We start from the raw sequence: 18,308 nt of genomic DNA on the forward strand, positions 1-18,308 counted from the left end.
CTCCACCAGTAAGGCTTAGGCCTGAAGGTTCTCAGCTCTTTTGCCCCATGGGTTGGCACACCCACTGTAACCACCTTGCTCCATGGGCTGGGAAGCCCAATGAGCTGTCTCTCACCAGTCTCCTGGTTCTGCTGCTACCATTTCTTTGCCTCTACTTCTCGCCATCTTGTGCTGTCTCCTGTGTTACAGCTCTCTCTCCCTGTCTCCTAGGTCTAGGGGGTTCTTAGTGCAGGGACCCTGGGCCCAAAGGATGCACTCCAACCCCTTCTCTTCTTCTTTGTTGTAGTAAGGTCCCCCTTTCTGCCTCTGGAATGGCTCATTGTAAGCCTAGTGGGATGGCAAAACTGACCAATCCCCTCATTAGGGTTCCATACACCTTATTTGCATGGTGCTATCCCCATAGGGGTTCCATGTACCTTATTTTCATGATCCCACCCCTACAAGAGTGCCTTGCACCTTATTTGCCTTATTAGCAAGCTGTCCAATTCCCTTGGTGGGCCACAAAAACCTTATTTGCATAGTTCACCCAATCATTTGGTGGGAGTTACAAGACTCAGAGCTAGAAAGACCTTATAAAAGCAATCCATCACACCACAACCTGGTATTGCTGCCAATGTGTAAAATAGTTTGTCTCGATCTTGACTCCTTCTTTTCCTTGAACACTGGCAAGGTTAACCAGCACTTATGAAGAGAAAGAGAGGGTTGGAATCTTAAGATTCTAATGGTAAAAACCAAAGGGATTTTATTGGTAAAAACCAACTGCCCTGATCTAAGTCAGGGAAATTCTGTAACATAGGTTTCAAGATACCTCACCAGCCTTCCCCATCCTTCCTCTCACTCAGCCCACCTTTATTTTTTTTTTACACTTCAATTCAGATTCTGCTTCATCTAGAAAGACATGATTGCCGTTTTCCTCCCTATGTAGTTCCTTTCTCTGAAAAATAGAACTGAAAGAAGCAGTGCCATTATTTTATAGATAAGGAGCCTGAGACCCAGAAAAGAAGAACAATTTACCCAGATTATATTTTGGTCCAGAGCTCTTTCTCCAGCATTCTACTTCTACTTCATACTCCTAAGCCATTACTTCAGACCCTCCCTATTACCCCAAACTTTACCTTTTCCCTTCCACCAAAACCTGTTCTCAAAATTTTCGAACCTTTATTTAAGACTCATTTCCTCTAAGAAACTAGACCTTGCTGATTCTCTTCTGGCTCTGAATACCCCATTCACTCCAAGAACTTCTTTCTCTTTCAGGTATAGGATCATAGACTGTAGGATCATAGAATTTTCTGGCTTAAAGAAACATGCTCAATTTTTATAGATAATGACCTTGACTGATTAAGAGATTAGTCTGAGATCACTAAGCCACTTAAGAGGCAAAGTCAAGTCTAGAACTCAGATCTTTTAGTTCTTAGTTCAAGATTCTTTTTACTAGGTAGAAATGTCTATTCGTGCCTCTTTTTTCTATCCATATTCTTAAGTCTTTTCATGAGGCTCATCCTTCTAATTTCTTTTATCGCCATTACCATCATCAAGGAGTCCCTGGGTGGTGCAAATGGTTAAGTGCCGGACCACTAATCAGAAGGTTGGCAGCTCAAGCCTACCCAGAGTCATCTCTGAAGTAAGACCTGGCCATCTGCTTCAGAAAGGTCACAGCCTATGGATCCACTCTACTCTGTACACATGGAGTCGCCGTGAGTTGGAATTGACTTGATGGCAACTAACAACTACAATAAAAACCATCATCATCAACATTCTTGCTTCAGCAGTTCCCCATAGCACCCTGCATAGTACCAATGGACACTCAATAACGATTATTGATTGCCCAGCTCTTTCACACTTTTTCCTCGTATCACAAATGATTCCAGGTTTATTACCCTGTGAGTGTCCTCAAGGAGACCAGAGTCACAGAGAATGAAAGAGCCATTGCTACTGATACAGGAAATCCAGATCTTTATATGAAATACCAAATATCAATAGAACTTGCTGAACTGAAAGAGCAGGAGAGCTAGGAACCATAGAGACCATACTTTCAGGAAAGTTTACCCAACTCTTGCCTATTAGAATTCACAGGAGTCCATACCGATTATAAACTCAATGTGTGAAGATGCTGAATTTCTGAATTGCCTGTTAATTGTTTACACTGTGACCTTTACTGGCTATAATGCACTGGACAGTGATGAATTCCTGACCCAGCCTAGGCCAATCTAGAATTTAGAATTGAGGCCCAGAGATACTTGTACTTTTAGAGACCTGAATTACAAAGTGATATAAAGCAAAGGCTCCGATGGCCATGCTTGGTGGAGCTGAGAAAGAGAGGGAATGAAGTAGAACCTCAGAGAAGCAGAGATAAGCAACCTAAAGAAACAAACAGGAATCTTGGTTTCCACTTCTACCCCTGGTTCCACCTCTTTAAGTCTATAAGAACCCCAGTAAATTCACTCGCTCCCCTTCCCCCTCTTCTTCCTTTTTTTTTTTTTCCTCTTGGCCTAAACCAGTTGCGTGGGTTTCTTGTGTAACCAAGAAGCCTTGACTAAGACCCTCCCCTTTTCCGCAGACCTGAAAGATGATCCAGGCAACTGCACACACTTGAGAGGTCAAAGAGAGGGTTGCCAACGATGCAAAGGTATGTTTCCTTTTCTGCAGAAAGGAGTGCTTGTCAGTCAATGGATTTTCTGTGAATCACAGATTTTTCCCTATGCCCCACCCCCCATCCAGGTAACTACAGCAGCTGTTGCCAGCCTTCAGCATTCATGGAACTTCATTTCCTCTCATGAACTTCCTTCCAAAGAACCTAGAAAAGACTTGTTTGGTTGGGACAGAAACAAGCTCAAAATCTTGTTAAAGTGAATCCCATTGGCCTTTGGCTTTTTGCCTTTACTCTGTTGGGAGGTAGAAGGGTGCACTGTAGTGATTCCCCAATTGAAGTTGCTAGCATACCACCTTTGTGGGTTTTGACATTTCCGTATACCGCCTGCACTATTATTAATATTTTTTTAAAGAGATAAAAAAAATTTTTTTTTGCATATCCTCATCCATAATATTCATAAACAAAACCACAGGTTTGTTATTCATATTATATTTTTCTAATATGCATTGAAGTGCCAAACTATTAAAACAAAATTTTTAAAAATTGCTTACTATCTAAGATTGGAAACCCTGGTGGCAAAGTGGTTAAGTGCTATGGCTACTAACCAAGAAGTCAGCAGTTCAAATCCACCAGGCGCTCCTTGGAAACTCTATGGGGCAGTTCTACTCTGTCCTGTAGGGTCGCTATAAGTCGGAATTGACTTGCCAGCAGTGGGTTATCTAAGATTATCTCATGTCCGCCACTTTAGGAAACACTACTATAGAGTGATGTGTTCAGACAGGCCTGGTTCAGGTTTTAGCTCTGCCACTTAATACTCATATGATCTGGACAAGCCACTTGATTTTTCTAAAGTTCAGTGTTGTCATATTTATAGTGTCTTCCTAAGGATTTTTGTGAGGATTGAATGGGACAAATTTAAATGCAGCACATTTCAACTGCTTAACCCATTGCTAGCACATAGTAAGCACTCAATAAATGTTAACTGTTGTTGTTACTGTCCCCTCTACCCCTTCACTTTGTCTATTCCTCTTTATTTTCTTTCTTCCCTTCTCAGTCTAGGTTTGAAACACAGACCAGTATGGGATGGATTTGCTTATTCAAGTGTGTGACATTTATATAAATCCCTTCAGGGACCAGGGTAGAAAGCAAAGTGTGGAACATCTGCTAGATCCAGGTTTGTAGTATCTAATGATGTGACTTATTATCCCTTCATGCTTATGTGGCTGAAATAATGACATTGTTTCTATAGAACCTAGTTTCCAAGGTGTTCCAAGCCCTCATTGGACATTCTTTAACTCATTGCTATTAAATATGGACAAGTGTTATCTTCCTCATTTTTTAAAATGGGGGAATCAAGACCCTAACAGAGGCTTGACCCAGTATCTCAGCAATGTTATGACTCCTGACTGAGACATCAAGATATTGCCCTTGTGCGGCATTCTTCATGCTGCCGTGGAAGGTGTTTATTGAAGTGAACAAGAAAAGTGTTTCATGCACAAATAAATTTATGAGGACAGGATTAAACAAAGTTAAAACAGTTTTCTTTTCTGCAGGACTCAATTTTTAATATGTTAATATGCATCATGATTCTCCAATAGAGAGATAAAGTATACATTGTTTTCTAGATGTAACCACAGATCCTCTTTTTTTTAAGGTATACCTACTTCTTGTTGTTAGTTACCATTGAGTCAGCCTTCAACTCATGGCGACCATGTGTCGCAAGGTAGGGCTGCTCCACAGGGTTTTCTTGGTTTACTCTTTATGGAAGCAATTCACCAGGCCTTTCTTCTGTGGAGCGGCTGGGTGGATTCAAACCGCCAACCTTTAGGTTAGCAGTTGATTGCAAACCACTTGTGCTATCCAGACTCCCTAGCACTAGTTTGGAAAATAGGGCCTTAGTTGATCTTATTGGCACAGAAGCCACTCCTCTAATTCCTTTCCATTATAAAATCAAGCTGCTCTTGGAATGCTGAAAAATAACCGCATCTCAAATAATCCACTCCACATCATGCTAATTCCACCCTGGACACTAAGATTTTATTCCTGTATCACTTGTCACGGGGGAACTGATTTCACCCAGTCTGTCTTTGACCATATGCTTGGTAATGTGTAATATTTATGTGGTTCTTTGGTTTTTTTTTTAATTTGTAATTTTCTTTTGCTTTATTTTGAGAACTTAAAAAATAGTGTTTCTACTTTAAAAAAATAGAACACTGATAGAAAGTTAGAGTTAGAAGAATGTTACATTAGGCAAAAATGAAGCCGAATTTCAGAGAGGCCAAATCACATAGCAAGACAATAGCCCTTCTTGAAGGAGAATTGAAGTATCCTGGCTCTTGGCACAAGGCTGTTTTTCACTACTGAAGTGATTCTTTTGCTTTGATTTACAGGTTAGGAACATTACTGAGCCCTTTGAATTATCTTGACTTTGTGTTGCTCATTTGGCTGTTTAATATAAAATGCTGTGTAGGAAGGGTAGGAAAAGAAAGATAGTTGTGGAAACATTTGCTTTAAAAATATGAAGTATACCAAGAATATATATACACAGAGAACCTCTTTATAATATTAACATGAGAGATCAGGACTAAACCCAAGTTATAGACTCACCTTGGTTATATCAGGCTTTTGCTTAGCATAGTGGCTATGTTAAGGATTGATGAGCAGGTCTGTCCTGCAGTTAGAGTTCCACTGCTGTAGGAGAGACAAAGCATAGACAATAAGAAGAGTTTGAAAAGAAGGCAGTGTATAGAGAAGAGGGTTCATGCTTTATTCACTTTTGTTTTCTGAAGAGGTTTGAGACAGTTTAAAATAAAGTATGCACATAAAGTAAAGTTAGTATCAGGATCATTTAAAGTAAGAGGAAGCAAACCAAGAAGGCTAGCATACATACTCAGTGTATATTTGTCTCTGAGCTTCCTGGCAACCATGACAAAAGGGAAACAAGGGATAAAGAAAGGCAGATGACTACCAATTACCCACAATAGAAAAAGATTTTCCTGGAACTAAATTCCTGAAAACAAATTTAAAAATCTCACGCAGTACCTTATTTTAGAGGGCTATTGTGTAATATAGGAGCCCTGGTGGCACAGTGGTTAAAATGTTTGGCTGCTAACCAAAAGGTTGGCGATTCAAACCCACCAGCCACTCTGCAGGAGAAAGGTGTGGCAGTCTGCTTCCTTAAAGATTTACAGCCTTGGAAACCATATGGGGCAGCTCTGCTCTGTCATATAGGGTTGCTATGAGTTGGAATTGACTCAGCAGCAGTGGGCTTAGTTTTCTGTTTGTTTGTTTATTGTGCACTATAATGGACAATGGGCTGGATTGTAGCTTTACAGTAAATGTAGAAAATCTTCACAGGACTATCTCCTATAACAAGCTTGGATTAGAGTCAATATTATTGTAGCCAGGTAAAGTGGCTGTAGCATTAAATTGATCTTTGACAAAGAACAAAATATTTAGTATTCTTGGCCTCAGTTGCCTCTTCTATAAAATGAAGGAATTGCCTTTTTTGATCAAGGAAGAGGTAGGGAAGCCTATCTAATTCATATGGGGAGTTTTTTCAAAATACATATACCTTCTACATTATTCCCACACACAGCATATCAAATATCTGTTGTAAAAAATCATTCCAGATGACTTTTTTTTAATACCAAAGGAATTCATTAATAATGTTTTATATTAATTACATGGTAAAATGATAATATTTTGACTATTTTGGTTTGAATAAAATATTTTAAATAGCAAAAAATGAGGACAATATAACACTCATGTATTCTCTACTCGAAATGAATAAATGTTAACATTTAGCAGTATGTTCTTTGTTGTTGTTGTTAGGTGCCTTCAAGTCAGTTGTCATCTCATGGTGACCCCATGTGACAGAGTAGAACTTCCCCATAGGGTTTTCCAGGCTGTAATCTTTATAGGTGCAGATCACCAGGCCTCTCTCCTGCAGAGCTGCTAGATGAGTTAAAACTACCAACCTTTTGGTTAACAGCCAAGCACTTAACCATTGCACCACTAGGGCTCCTTAACATATTCTTTAGATCTTAAAAATAAAAGCAAAAGGAATAAAACATTACATAAAAGTTGAAGTCTGTTATCAGGTAGGACGGGCTAGACTATATTGCAGTAGCATACAATCTCAGTGGCTTAAAACAAAAGCAATATATTCTCAATCAGTGCTGCTGTACATTGCCCTCACTCCAGGATCCAGGCTGATGAAGTAGCCACCATCTGAAACATTACTAGTTACTACAGCAGAAGGAAAATAACATGGTAAATTGTGCATATAGTTTTTAAGTCTTTCACCCGGAACTAACACTTCTACTCACCTTTTATTGGCTAAGGCAAGGCATATGGTCATGCCTAATTTCAAAGAAAGTAAGGAAGTATCTACCATATCCCTTGAAGGAAAACCAGAATGTTCATGAACAGAGCCAATAACTACTGCAGTCACCTATGCTTCTCTACCCAAACCTGTTTTCTTCCTTCCTCAGAAGATTTGGTGCATATCTAGACCCTATACAGCCAGAATACTCCTTAGAAGTGAGGATAGTGAGACTTTATCTCACATACTTTGGACATGTTACCAGGAATAATCAGTCCCTAGAGAAGGACATCATGCTTGGTAAAGTAGAGGATCAGTGAAAAAGACAAAGACCCTCAACAAGATGGTTTGACACAGTGGCTGCAACAATGGGCTCAAACATAACAACAGTCATGAGGATGGTGCAGGACTGGGTAGTGTTTTGTTCTGTTGTACATAGAGTCATTATGAGACAGAACTGACTCGACGGCACCTAACAACAACGACATTTTTATACCACGTACTACAAAGATAAACATTCACAAATAATATGTAGTATTAGTTTATGTATTTTATAATAGTATCATATTTTTATAATGTCCTACAGTATTTTAAATCAATAATTTGTTTTCATGAGTTATTTACGTTGAATTAAATAGATCTGGTTCATTTATTTAAACTTCTGTATAGAATTCCACACTATAAGTATCCTGCATTTTATCTATCCTTCTCCTATGAATGGACAAACTGTTTCCAATTGTTTACCGTTACTAATAGTGTGGCATTGTAAATATGTGTAGGGGATTCCCTGGCAGCCTTCTCAACTAGGTTTAACTAGACAAGCCCTAATGCCCTAAAGCAACTGTTAACGCGTTGAATTGTGTCCCCCAAAAATATGTGTTGTAAATCCTAACCTCTGCCTGTGGTTATAATCCCATTTGTGAATGGGTTGTCTTATGTTAATGAGGCAGGATTGGTTTATGCTAATGAGGATTGGGTTATGTTAATTAGGCAGGATTAGGGTGTATTTTGAGTCAATTCCTTTTGAGATGTAAAATAGATTAAACAAGCAAGCCAGAAATGGGGAAGAGAGATGCCAAGCCACATGAAGATTGGCTAGGAGCTTAAGTTCAGAAGATAGAAGGACCTTACTCCAGAGCATACAGAGAAAGAAAGCTTTCCCCTAGAGCCAGCGCTCTGATTTCGGGTTTCTAGCCTCCTAAACTGTGATAAAATAAATTTCTGTTTGTTAAAGTCACCTACTTGTAGTATTTCTGTTATAGCAGCACTAGATAACTAAGACAGATTTTGTTACCAGAAGAGTGAGGCACTGCTCTATCAGATACCTAAAATGTGGAAGTGGTTTTGGAATTGGGTAATGGGTAAAGACTGGAAGAGTTTTAAGGTGCCTCAGAATAAAAGCCTACATTGCCTTGAGGAGACTCTTGGTAGAATTACGGATGTCAAAGGCAATTCTGGTGAGGGCTCAAAAGGAAGTGAGGAGAACTATACAGAAAATCTCTATAGCCTTAAAGAGAGTACATATGGCACCAGCAACAGAATGTTGCTACAATGTGGATATTAAATGTGATTCTGATGAGACTTTAAAAAGAAAATGATGACCATGTGATTGGACAGTGGAGGAAGGGCAGTACTTTTTATGCGGTAGCAAAGAACTTGTCTGAGTTATGTTCAAATATTTGGTGGAAGGTACAGCTTGTAAATGATGAACTTAAATATCTGGCTGATGAGATTTCTAAGCAAGATATTAAAGGTTTCTCCTTGCTGCTTATAGTAAAATGTGAGAGGAAAGAGATGGACTTAAAAATGAACTGTGCAAAATGAAAACAAAACTTAAAGATTTGGAAAATTATGTTGTACAAACTAAGCACACATGTCCTAGAATTTTCACCAAAGACATGGCTACGCAAACTTTTGTTAAGGAGATTAAGCCTGTGCCTGATGTATCTAACCATCTACCACAGCAGAAAACCTATCAGCTTAGGTCGAAGGGGACAGAGAAAGAACGAAAAGAGAGAACACTGTCTGCCTCTTGGGATGCTATAGGCAGAAACAGGCCAAAGGACTTGTATCTGTTGTTCTCCAAGAAAAGAAAAGAAAAGAACCATCCCTGGACCAGCTTGGAGATCAGGAGAACTGTTGGAAGGAGTAAGGGAAGCAGAGCTGTCTCAGTCTCAAAGGGTGGGACCATGGCCTCTGGGGTCTCAAAGGGTGGGGCCACAGCCTCCTAGGTTTCACGGAGTCAGATCTTTGTCAACTTGGTTCTGGAGTGTTGGGCCGCCCTTGAGGTGTGCCGGAGGGACAGGGCCACAGCCCAAAACTGAGGGGGGTGGGGCTGCCATGCCCAAGGGTAGAAGAACAGGGCCTGCCAGGGCCAAGGGGGTGGGGTTGCCACTCAGATGAACTAGGAGAATGGCGCCACTCAAAGCCAAGGGAGCAGAATTCCTGTCCCAGGGGGCCTGGAAGGTGAAGCTGAAGCCCAGGGCCAAGGGGTCTCCACCCAGAATCAGAGAGCATAGCCAACACCCAGAGTCCAGAGGGCAGGGCCATTGCCCAGATGATCTCAGAGAAGAAAGGATTTTTTTCAAGTCTTGAGAGCTGATATAAATTGTTTTGCTGGGTTTTGGACTCGCTTGTGCCTATTATCCCTTTTTTGCCTCTAATTTCTCCCATGTGTAATAGAAAAGTCTCCATTGTGCCTCTTCTACCACTGTACTTTGGGAACAGGTTCACGAATGTAGAGGAATTTTACCCTGGATGGAATACAACGAAAGTCTCACCCATATTTGATTTAGACGATTCAGAAGATAAAATTTTTGACTTGGAGTTAATTTAAGACTTTTGGGATGATGTGTGGGGGTGAATGTAGTTTACACGTGGCAAGGACGTGAATTTTGGAGGGCCAAAGGGTAGAGTGTTATGGATTGAATTGTGTCCCCCAAAAATATGTGTTGTAAATCCTAACCTCTGCCTGTGGTTATAACCCTATTTGTGAATGGGTTAGGTTATGTTAATGAGGCAGGATTAGGGTGCATCTTGAGTCAATCTCTTTTGAGACGTAAAAGAAATTAAACAAGCAAGCAGTGAGCAGAGATGGTAGAAAAGAAATGGCAAATCACATGAAGATTGCCCAGGAGCAGATGTTCAGAAGAGACAAAGATCTTCCTTCAGAGCTGATAGAGAAAGAAAAGCTTCCCCTAGAACCTGAACCCTGAATTTGGACTTCTACCCTCCTAAATTGTGAGAAAATAAATTTGTTTGTTAAAGACATCCATTTATGGTATTTTCTTATAGCAGAACTAGATAACTAAGACAGCAACCATTGTATATAATGAACTAACTTGTTTCATATGCACTTAGAATGATAGTATTTATAAATGGTGTTTGGGAGAGTTGAGAAAATAGTTACTCAAATAATTTTCTGCGTCCTGTGGTTCAAATGAGGAACCCTAGTTGAGAGAGGCTGCCTGAAGTATAAACTAGAAACAGATTGCAAGATCTTAGGATAAGGACGTTTTCAACTTTACTAGATGTCGCCAAATTGTCCTCCAAAATGGACATTGTAATTTACACCTCGATCAGATGTGTATGAGAGGTCTCACTTTCCTACACCTTTATCGACATTTTTACTTTTGTTAGACAGTTTTAATTTTGGTCAATCTGATGGGTGTGAAATAGTATATCACTGTCGTTTTAAGTTGTATGTCCTTTTTTCTAGTGAAGTAGAGCATTTTTTCATATTTGGTTCAAATTCTTTGCCATTTCTCTACTGGGGTGTTTATGTTTTTCCTAATGATTTATAGGAATTCTTTACACACTTTGAATCTATTGCTTTGTCTGTTGCATCTGTGGCCATCTCCAGGTAATGCTGGTGTATCTTCCACCTACACATCACCCCATCAGCACCACCATGAAGGTCACTTCTAGCTATAACATTTTTGTATCTATGTCATGCCTTGACACATGTATACATCCAAACCTAAGCAATTTTAAGCCGAGCTACAAAGGGTTCTAATATATATTAGAAAAAAAAAGCAAACTCATTGCTGTCGAGTCAATTCTGACTCATAGTGACCCTATAGGACAGAGTAGAACTGCCCAATAGGGTTTCCAAGGAGTGCCTGGTGGATTTGAACTGCCAACTTTTTGGTTAGCAGCTGAGCACTTAACCATTGTGCTAACAGGGTTTATTAGAGAGGTCAGTATATGTATAAAATCAAACCAAACCCATTGCCATCGAGTCAATTCCAACTCATAGTAACCCTGTAAGACAGAGTAGAACTGCCCCATTGGGTTTCCAAGGAGTGCCTGGTGGATTCAAATTGCCGACCTTTTGTTTAACAGCGGTAGCTCTTAACCACTATGCTATCAGGGCTTCCATATATATATATATATATATATATACATACACACAAGAGGTCAGTATATATATTAAATATGTAGGAAAGTCAGTTTGCAGTAGAAATAAACATATATATTTATTCCTTCTATTGCTAACTGACTATACATATATATATATATATACGTATATATTCCTTCTATTGTTACCTGACCTTTTTCCTAAACAGAGAACATAATCTGAACTTTTCTAATTTGCAAGCAACTTTTCAATGGCCAGATCTAGAAAAGGCTGTGTTTGGCTAAGTATAGTTATTGTTACCCAAAGGATCAGCCAGTCTAAATACCTTCCTCATAGAGGCCTTCTTTGACCCAGTGGGTAGCATAGTTGTCTAAAATAAGCTGACCCAGCTCTTTAAATGAATCTGGATGTCTGGCCACTCTCTAACAGACCAAGGCTGAGCAGTCAGTAGTGCCCTGTGCTCATCAATTGACAGTAGTGTCTTGAAACGGGACCATTAGCTTAAAAGCCATTTTAAGTGCAAAAATAGTGTGGTAATTATAGGAGTAAGTGGAGAGTCAAATTTTCTAAAAACATCATCATTATTCAAATAAACTTCATGCAGGGATATGTTCGGATCATGAAGTTATTTGTGATTTTTTTCCTTTTCTCTCTTCTCCGAATATTCTATTATATATGTATATATAAATAATTGAAAAATTATATTGAAAATCAAAACCAAAATGTAACCCATTGTGATTGTGTGGCATCTCAGTTTCTCAAGTAGGTGTTCACCTCAAATGAAGGGAGCAACCAAAGGCAGAAAAGTATAAGGATCTTTCCCATTTGTAAGCTTTTCAAAATAAATTTGAAAGTGCTAGAAAACTGCAGGCTTGCCTAAGCTGCGGAACGAGGTGGCCAAATGCTGTGACTGAGAAGTACAGAGGAAAAAACACAGGTGATGGAGGGGGAGGGACAAAATGGAGTGAGAAAGGAAAATGGCAGCTTGGCAAGGGAGAAGTGTAAGCAAAGGTCAAGGGTATCCTGGAGTAGATTTTGGGGCCTGGAAGAACGAGGTAGCAAGGCACAGAGGAAAGAATACCAGGAGATTTAATGGAAAAAGATTCAGGTGTAAATCTTGGCTCAGCTGCTAACTAGTGTTTGACTGTGGCCAATTTGCTCAACCTCATCTATGAAATGAGGGTGATGCACAGGCTTGTGATGAGACTCAAATGCAATAAGGTAGGTGCAAGCTCTAGGTAAATGCTGAAGTTCTGTATTCAGGCTAATTGTTATTAGTGATAAAAGGGCACCAGAGGAGTGCTAGCAAAGAGCAGAGACAGAAAGCTCCAGGCCAGGGGCAGGGAGGGAAGGGTGCCCGCATGGTAGAGAACAGTACCACTGCATCTCAGCACAGGGACTCAAACCATTCCTGCCCCTCCTTATTTGTTGTGATTGACCTGGGGTTATATTCATGGTAGGGATATTCAGAAGACAGAGATTTGGGGGAAACTTTTTATACATGCATTACACATATCTGAAGTCTAATAATGTGATTTCTTGTTAAAACTCTTTATATAACATCCTTGCAAGCAGATCATCTAGAAAGATGCATTTTGATAGGTGGAAACTTAATGCCAAATGAGAAGGGACTTTTCCTGCCCCAGTGTCCCTCACCTTCTGCGAGCGAGGTGACATCACCAGCTATCATTAAAGAAGAAACTGGCCTGAGGCTTTTAACCCTAACGCAGCTCCTAAAGCTCCCCAAGACTCAGTTGACTTCAGGGACAAACAACTGCCGAAGTGCTCTCTTCTTCACACACCCCTAAGGCTGTGGGTTGCATTTTGAGATTTTTTTTCCCCTAAAAGGTAGTTGTACTCTGTCTTTCTTTTAACCACAGTTCAGCAGCAAAAAAAAAAAAAAAGGCATGTGAGAGGAAGTGAGTACAGTGATATGATATGCCCTACTCCTCTCCTTCCTCAGTCCCTGAGCCCTAGATCCCAGGGACTGTAAACACAGTTGCAGTTTTTATTGAGGAATTAAGGCCTCTGGAGAACTTCTAATGTGCAGTGACCTAACTTTGGCTCTTCGTTCAGAAATATCTAGCTTTGGAAAAGGCTCTTAAGTCCTTTCTTCACTAGCCTGTTGAAGTAGCTCTTATGAGCCCCATTTTACAGATGTGGAACCTGAGACTTAGATCCAAAACCAAACCAAATTCATTGCCGTCGAGTTAATTCTGACTCATAACATCCCTGTACGTCAAAGTAGAACTGCCCCATGGGGTTTCCAAGGACAGGCTGTTGGATTCGAACTGCCAACCTTTTGGTTAGCAGCCAAGTTCTTAATCAGTGCACCACTAGGGCTCCAAGACTTAGATTAAGTGAATTTCCCAAGGTCTGTAGTGGTATATAGGAAGGTTTCAGTATTAGCTTCAGAACTAATGCTGGGTCTTTTTGACACATAGCTCAGTGATTGTCAAGGAATAGGGGGCAGAGAACACTCTTTATACAGGTATTTGAGCACACGTGTGTGTATGTGTCTAAGGGGGAGGTTGAACAATTATAATCAATATAATCATATTATTTAGGCTTTAAAAAACCCTGTTGCTTTCATTTTATAAATTGTAGAATGTAAAATTTTACAAAAATCTCCTTGGGTGTTGGGGCTCTACAAAGATATATTCTTTTTAATGTGGAGTACACTCAGAGCAGGGCGAGTAAGATGTTTATGTTGTTTATCAGGTGAGGGATATAGGTTAAATACACCAGCTTAGCCTTTGCCAAGTCTTCACTGGCCACATGTTCCTGCTTTGGCTCCATGGTGTTGGTATTTTGTATTTAATAAAATCTTGCAGTGCAATTATTCTCAAGGCTTTGTCATCTGGGACTTTGCTGTTTCTCACAAATAGCAAGTACTCTTCTCCTATACTTAATGACAGAAGGGAAAAAACACTCATGATATAAAATGGAAAAGAATATAGTATAAGATTTCATATATAGCGTAATCTCAATTTTATTGAAAACATTTCACAAATTCATAAAAGTAGATATGAGAGGCATCGTGCTATACTAGTGGGGAGATCGTGGGCTTGCAATCAGGAAGACTAGCGTGTATTATCTCTGCCACTTACGAGCTGCATAAACTCAGGCAACTTACTGAAGCTCTTTGATTCCCAGTTTTCTTCTCTGCAAAGTGGAGGGGGTAGGGGGGGAATTACATTTCTTTTAAGGAAGTTGTATTAAATTAGAACTGATTTCAGTGAAGCACTTGACACACAGAAAGGACTCAATAACTGATTTTATTGTTATTTTGAGGAGGTAATACACAGGGTGTGTGACCTGCAGCTGCACGAGGCTTTGTGATTAGAAGGGTCCCCACACTTGCTTTATTGCTTTGCTGTTGCTGCCTTGAAATTCCTGATAATTTTTTAACAAGGGACCCTACATTTTCATTTTGTAGTGGGCCCTGCAAATTACATAGCTCGTCTTGGGACTACACACACAGACACACACACACACGCACAGAAGGAAAGGATTGAAAAGCAATCAACCAAATGTTAAGAGTGCTTATTTCTGGGTGGTTTTAAGGGTGATTTTTATTTTCTCTTATTCTTCTGTATTTTCTATAATGCACATGTATTAGTTTTATAGTTAGGAAAAAAACAAACCAGATGCATGTTACTTTATAAAATGACTCTCCCCATTTTGCAGATGCATGAAACCAAGGCAACAGAAAGGAAATGACTCACCTAAGATCAGCAGCTGTCAATGTCACATCATGACAAGTGGTCAAGAAGCTGCACTTGCAGTTCTGTACCCCACTCACTTGGGTCTGAGGTATCCACACTTTTTCTATCAAGTTTCTCTTTGGGCATCTGACTTGGTTTGGGGAATCCAGAACTACACTATGCAGAAGGGGACCCCTCCTCAGAAGTCCATGGTCACCCCTGGTGTGCTCATCTGCGCGGGCTCACTGCTGTGGGAGATTCAGAAATAGAAGCCACACCCCCTGTTCTCAAAGGGCTTACAAACTAGTTACATGTGAAATAGTAACGTAAATACTGTGTGCAGACTCTAAATGTCGGCAGTCCAGTGGAGGAAAGAATTGGTTGGCAGAGAAACAACTGAGAACACTTGGCACAACATCTTTTCACCAGGACTGTTCACAAAGAAAAAATGGGGGACTTTCCCCTCTGCTAAAGTATCTAAAGGTAAACTGTGAAGAAGGGGCTATAAATGCTCCGGATAATCCACAGTTTGCATAGTTCATAGCGCACAGAGTTGAAGGTCTCCTCTGACAAAGCCCCACTGAAAAAGTTTCTTGATTTCACCTTTACAGTAGCTCGAGCAGCTGCTCACCCCCACACTTCTTCACTTTCTCTTCCCCTTTTGTTTCTCTGGGCATGTAGTCTAAACCTGAAACTTTTTTTTCTTTGTCCTGTGGCTCACGTTGAGAGTTCTGTGAACATCCATGCATTTTATCCCTGTTTCAACTAACCTTTCCTCCTCCAAGAACTAAACTTGCAATTTAAGTACTTTTCAGCAGCTCAGTAAATCTTCATGAACTAATATCTTCAAGGAACCTGTAGAAATCATCTCTGGTAGAGTTATCTAGGCTCAGCCTAGAAGCCCTGAGCTGAGATAAAGGAGAACAAAGGAAAGACTCGAGAGGGTTAAACAACCAGGCCTGTATTAATGATATGAATATGAATATTAGCTTCATTTATTAAGTTCTTTTTACCCTGTGCTAGACAGTTAATTTGCATCACATCCTTGATCTGATTTAATTTCATCCTCAATAACGATCTTTATAAATTATGTACTAAACCAAAACTAGTTGCTGTCAAGTCGATTTGGACTAATGGAGTCCCCATGTGTGTCAGAGTAGAATTACGCTGCATAAGTTTTTTGGTGGCTGATTTTTTTCTGAAGTAAATTTCCAGACCTTTCTTCTGCGGTGCCTCTGAGTGGACTCGAACTGCCAACCTTTTGGTTAGCAGGTGAGCGTATTAACTGTTTGTACCACCCGGGGACTTCTAAATTATGTACTGTTATCCCCGTTTTTACAGGAAGAAACAGGCTCAGAGAGGGAAAGTAACTCACGAAAATACAGCTAGTAAATGGCAGGACCAAGAATCAAAACCAGGTCTGCCTGTCTCCTTGGTTGAGAAAGAGTTACTGTCATCAATGACCCACTCAGCTCCACTGCATGGTAGCAACAAGGGAAGTGTGTGTGTGTCATATCCTATTGTAGATCACACTGATGTATGTGTGTGTGTTAAGTAGTGGCATGTTCAGAAAAGAGAAAGAATTGAAAGACAGGGATCTTGAATTGTGCCCTGACACCGCCACCAGCTAGCTGTGGTGATCTTGGGCGTGTCGCTTTGGTTTTAGTTTCCTCGTCTGTAAATTGTGACTGGATCATTATGACGGTAAAATGATAAGACATGTAGAAGTACTCTGGGATTGTAAACAACTGTTCACACACACAATTTCCCTTGTACACATCCATGTGACTCTAAGGGATAAGGAGGAAATTCATACGTAGGGTCACTATTAGTTGGAACTGACGAAAAGACACCTAACAACAACAACAGAAAACTTAGCCCCTTATTCCACCTTCACCACTAAGCTGTTTCTGTAAAATGAAGTGATTGGACTGGTACCTCCATCTCAGAGGGGTTTTTTGAGTCTCTGACCTCTGATATCCACACTCTACTTAGAATTTCACTATTATGCCTGTACCCCTTACTCCTCATGGTGTCTTCTGGCTTTCATCCTCCCCAGACCCCAACCTGAGTCCTCGGATGCTAGCTACAGTGATCCTCATACTTCTCTGTCTGAGGAACACTTTGTCAGTAAGGAAAAAAAAAAACCCTGTGGGCCAACATCCCATCTGCTGCTGGGATAAGTGGGTTAAGTGGCTATGTTTTTAAACCTTCTTCTTTTTTTTTTTTTTGTGTCACTTCAAGACTTGAAAAACTGCACACAAATTTGTGTGACTTGTGATTGCCCAGCCCTGACGCAGCCAAGGGCCCTTAGTGGTTTATAAACCACACCTCCTACTCAGAATTCTAGTGGTTGCCAGGAGGTGCCTTAAGGGCTAGCTTGGAAAATGGAGGGTGGGGCAAGTGGGGCAGGAGTGGATGTGACCCCAGAATCTGAGCAGCTTCACTTTAATCTGTTTTATATAAAACTTTCACATAAAATTTCATTTGAAAAAGGGTTCTTCGGCTTTAAAAAGTTTGCCACTGATCTCTCTCTCTCCTATTACCATGAAAAGATTCGCTATTACCCACTCTTTCCCTCACTGCTACCAAGAGAGTGCCGGGCACCTCTAAGTGTCCTCACAGAGGTGAGAGGTGTTCCATATCAGCATGAGGGAGGCTCTGTTATTAATCATTCATTGAAAAGTGAGTCACAGTTAAAATCCCCCTACCCTGAATGTGAAAGAACGGAGGGGAATTTTTCTTACCACAACCAAGAGCATCCCCCGGCCTCATGGGGCATTCCCGCAAGAGAGCTGTGTGCCCTAAGTTCCTATTTACGTCAAATCCGGCTTTTGCCTGATGAACATCTATTAAGAGATGAGCAGCCTGGATTGTGGAAGTGTTAAATATGCAATGGCCACTGCTAGGCAATGTTTTGAATATACAAAAATTTGGTCTGAATCTCCACTGTCCAATATGGTAGCTATTAGCTATTTAAATGTAAATTTATTTAAATTAAATTTTAAGTTCAGATCTTTAGTCACACTGGCCAACTTTCTTGTGCTCAATACTCACTTATGGCTAGTGGCTACTATGTTGGAGAGTGAAGATAGAGAACATTTCCATCATGACAGAAAGTTCTATTGGATAGTACAGCTCTGCAGTCACCCAATTTAATTCTTAATTATTTATGTATTTGATCTACCCAGATTTCTCACTAGTCCCTGCACCACCAGCTGCATCTTTAGACTCCCAAAAAACTTCTCATTCAAGTCCATCCTTGTCCCAGGATTCCTGGAGCAGTAAGTTTAGAAGTGATTGAGTTAATGTGAAAATGAGCGT

The 18,308-nt window shown here is 40.3% G+C and overlaps 1 protein-coding gene across 5 annotated transcripts in view; it reads left to right on the forward strand.

Moving 5' to 3' along the window:
* Positions 1-18,308, forward strand: part of NINJ2 (ninjurin 2) — a 190,041-nt gene that overhangs the window by 64,912 nt on the left and 106,821 nt on the right. For 2 of the 5 annotated variants that reach the window (XM_049882150.1, XM_049882149.1), the window contains 3 exons: positions 2,558-2,626; positions 3,645-3,764; positions 14,968-15,093. In XM_049882150.1, the coding sequence (XP_049738107.1) occupies positions 15,025-15,093 (69 nt within the window). In that variant the 5' untranslated portion in view covers positions 2,558-2,626; positions 3,645-3,764; positions 14,968-15,024. Of the gene's footprint in view, positions 1-2,557; positions 2,627-3,644; positions 3,765-14,967; positions 15,094-18,308 lie in introns of those variants that run through there. The other 3 variants (XM_049882151.1, XM_049882152.1, XM_049882153.1) reach the window with 2 other exon arrangements.

Source organism: Elephas maximus, chromosome 4 (genome assembly GCF_024166365.1).
Source record: "Elephas maximus indicus isolate mEleMax1 chromosome 4, mEleMax1 primary haplotype, whole genome shotgun sequence".
Taxonomy (NCBI): domain Eukaryota; kingdom Metazoa; phylum Chordata; class Mammalia; order Proboscidea; family Elephantidae; genus Elephas; species Elephas maximus.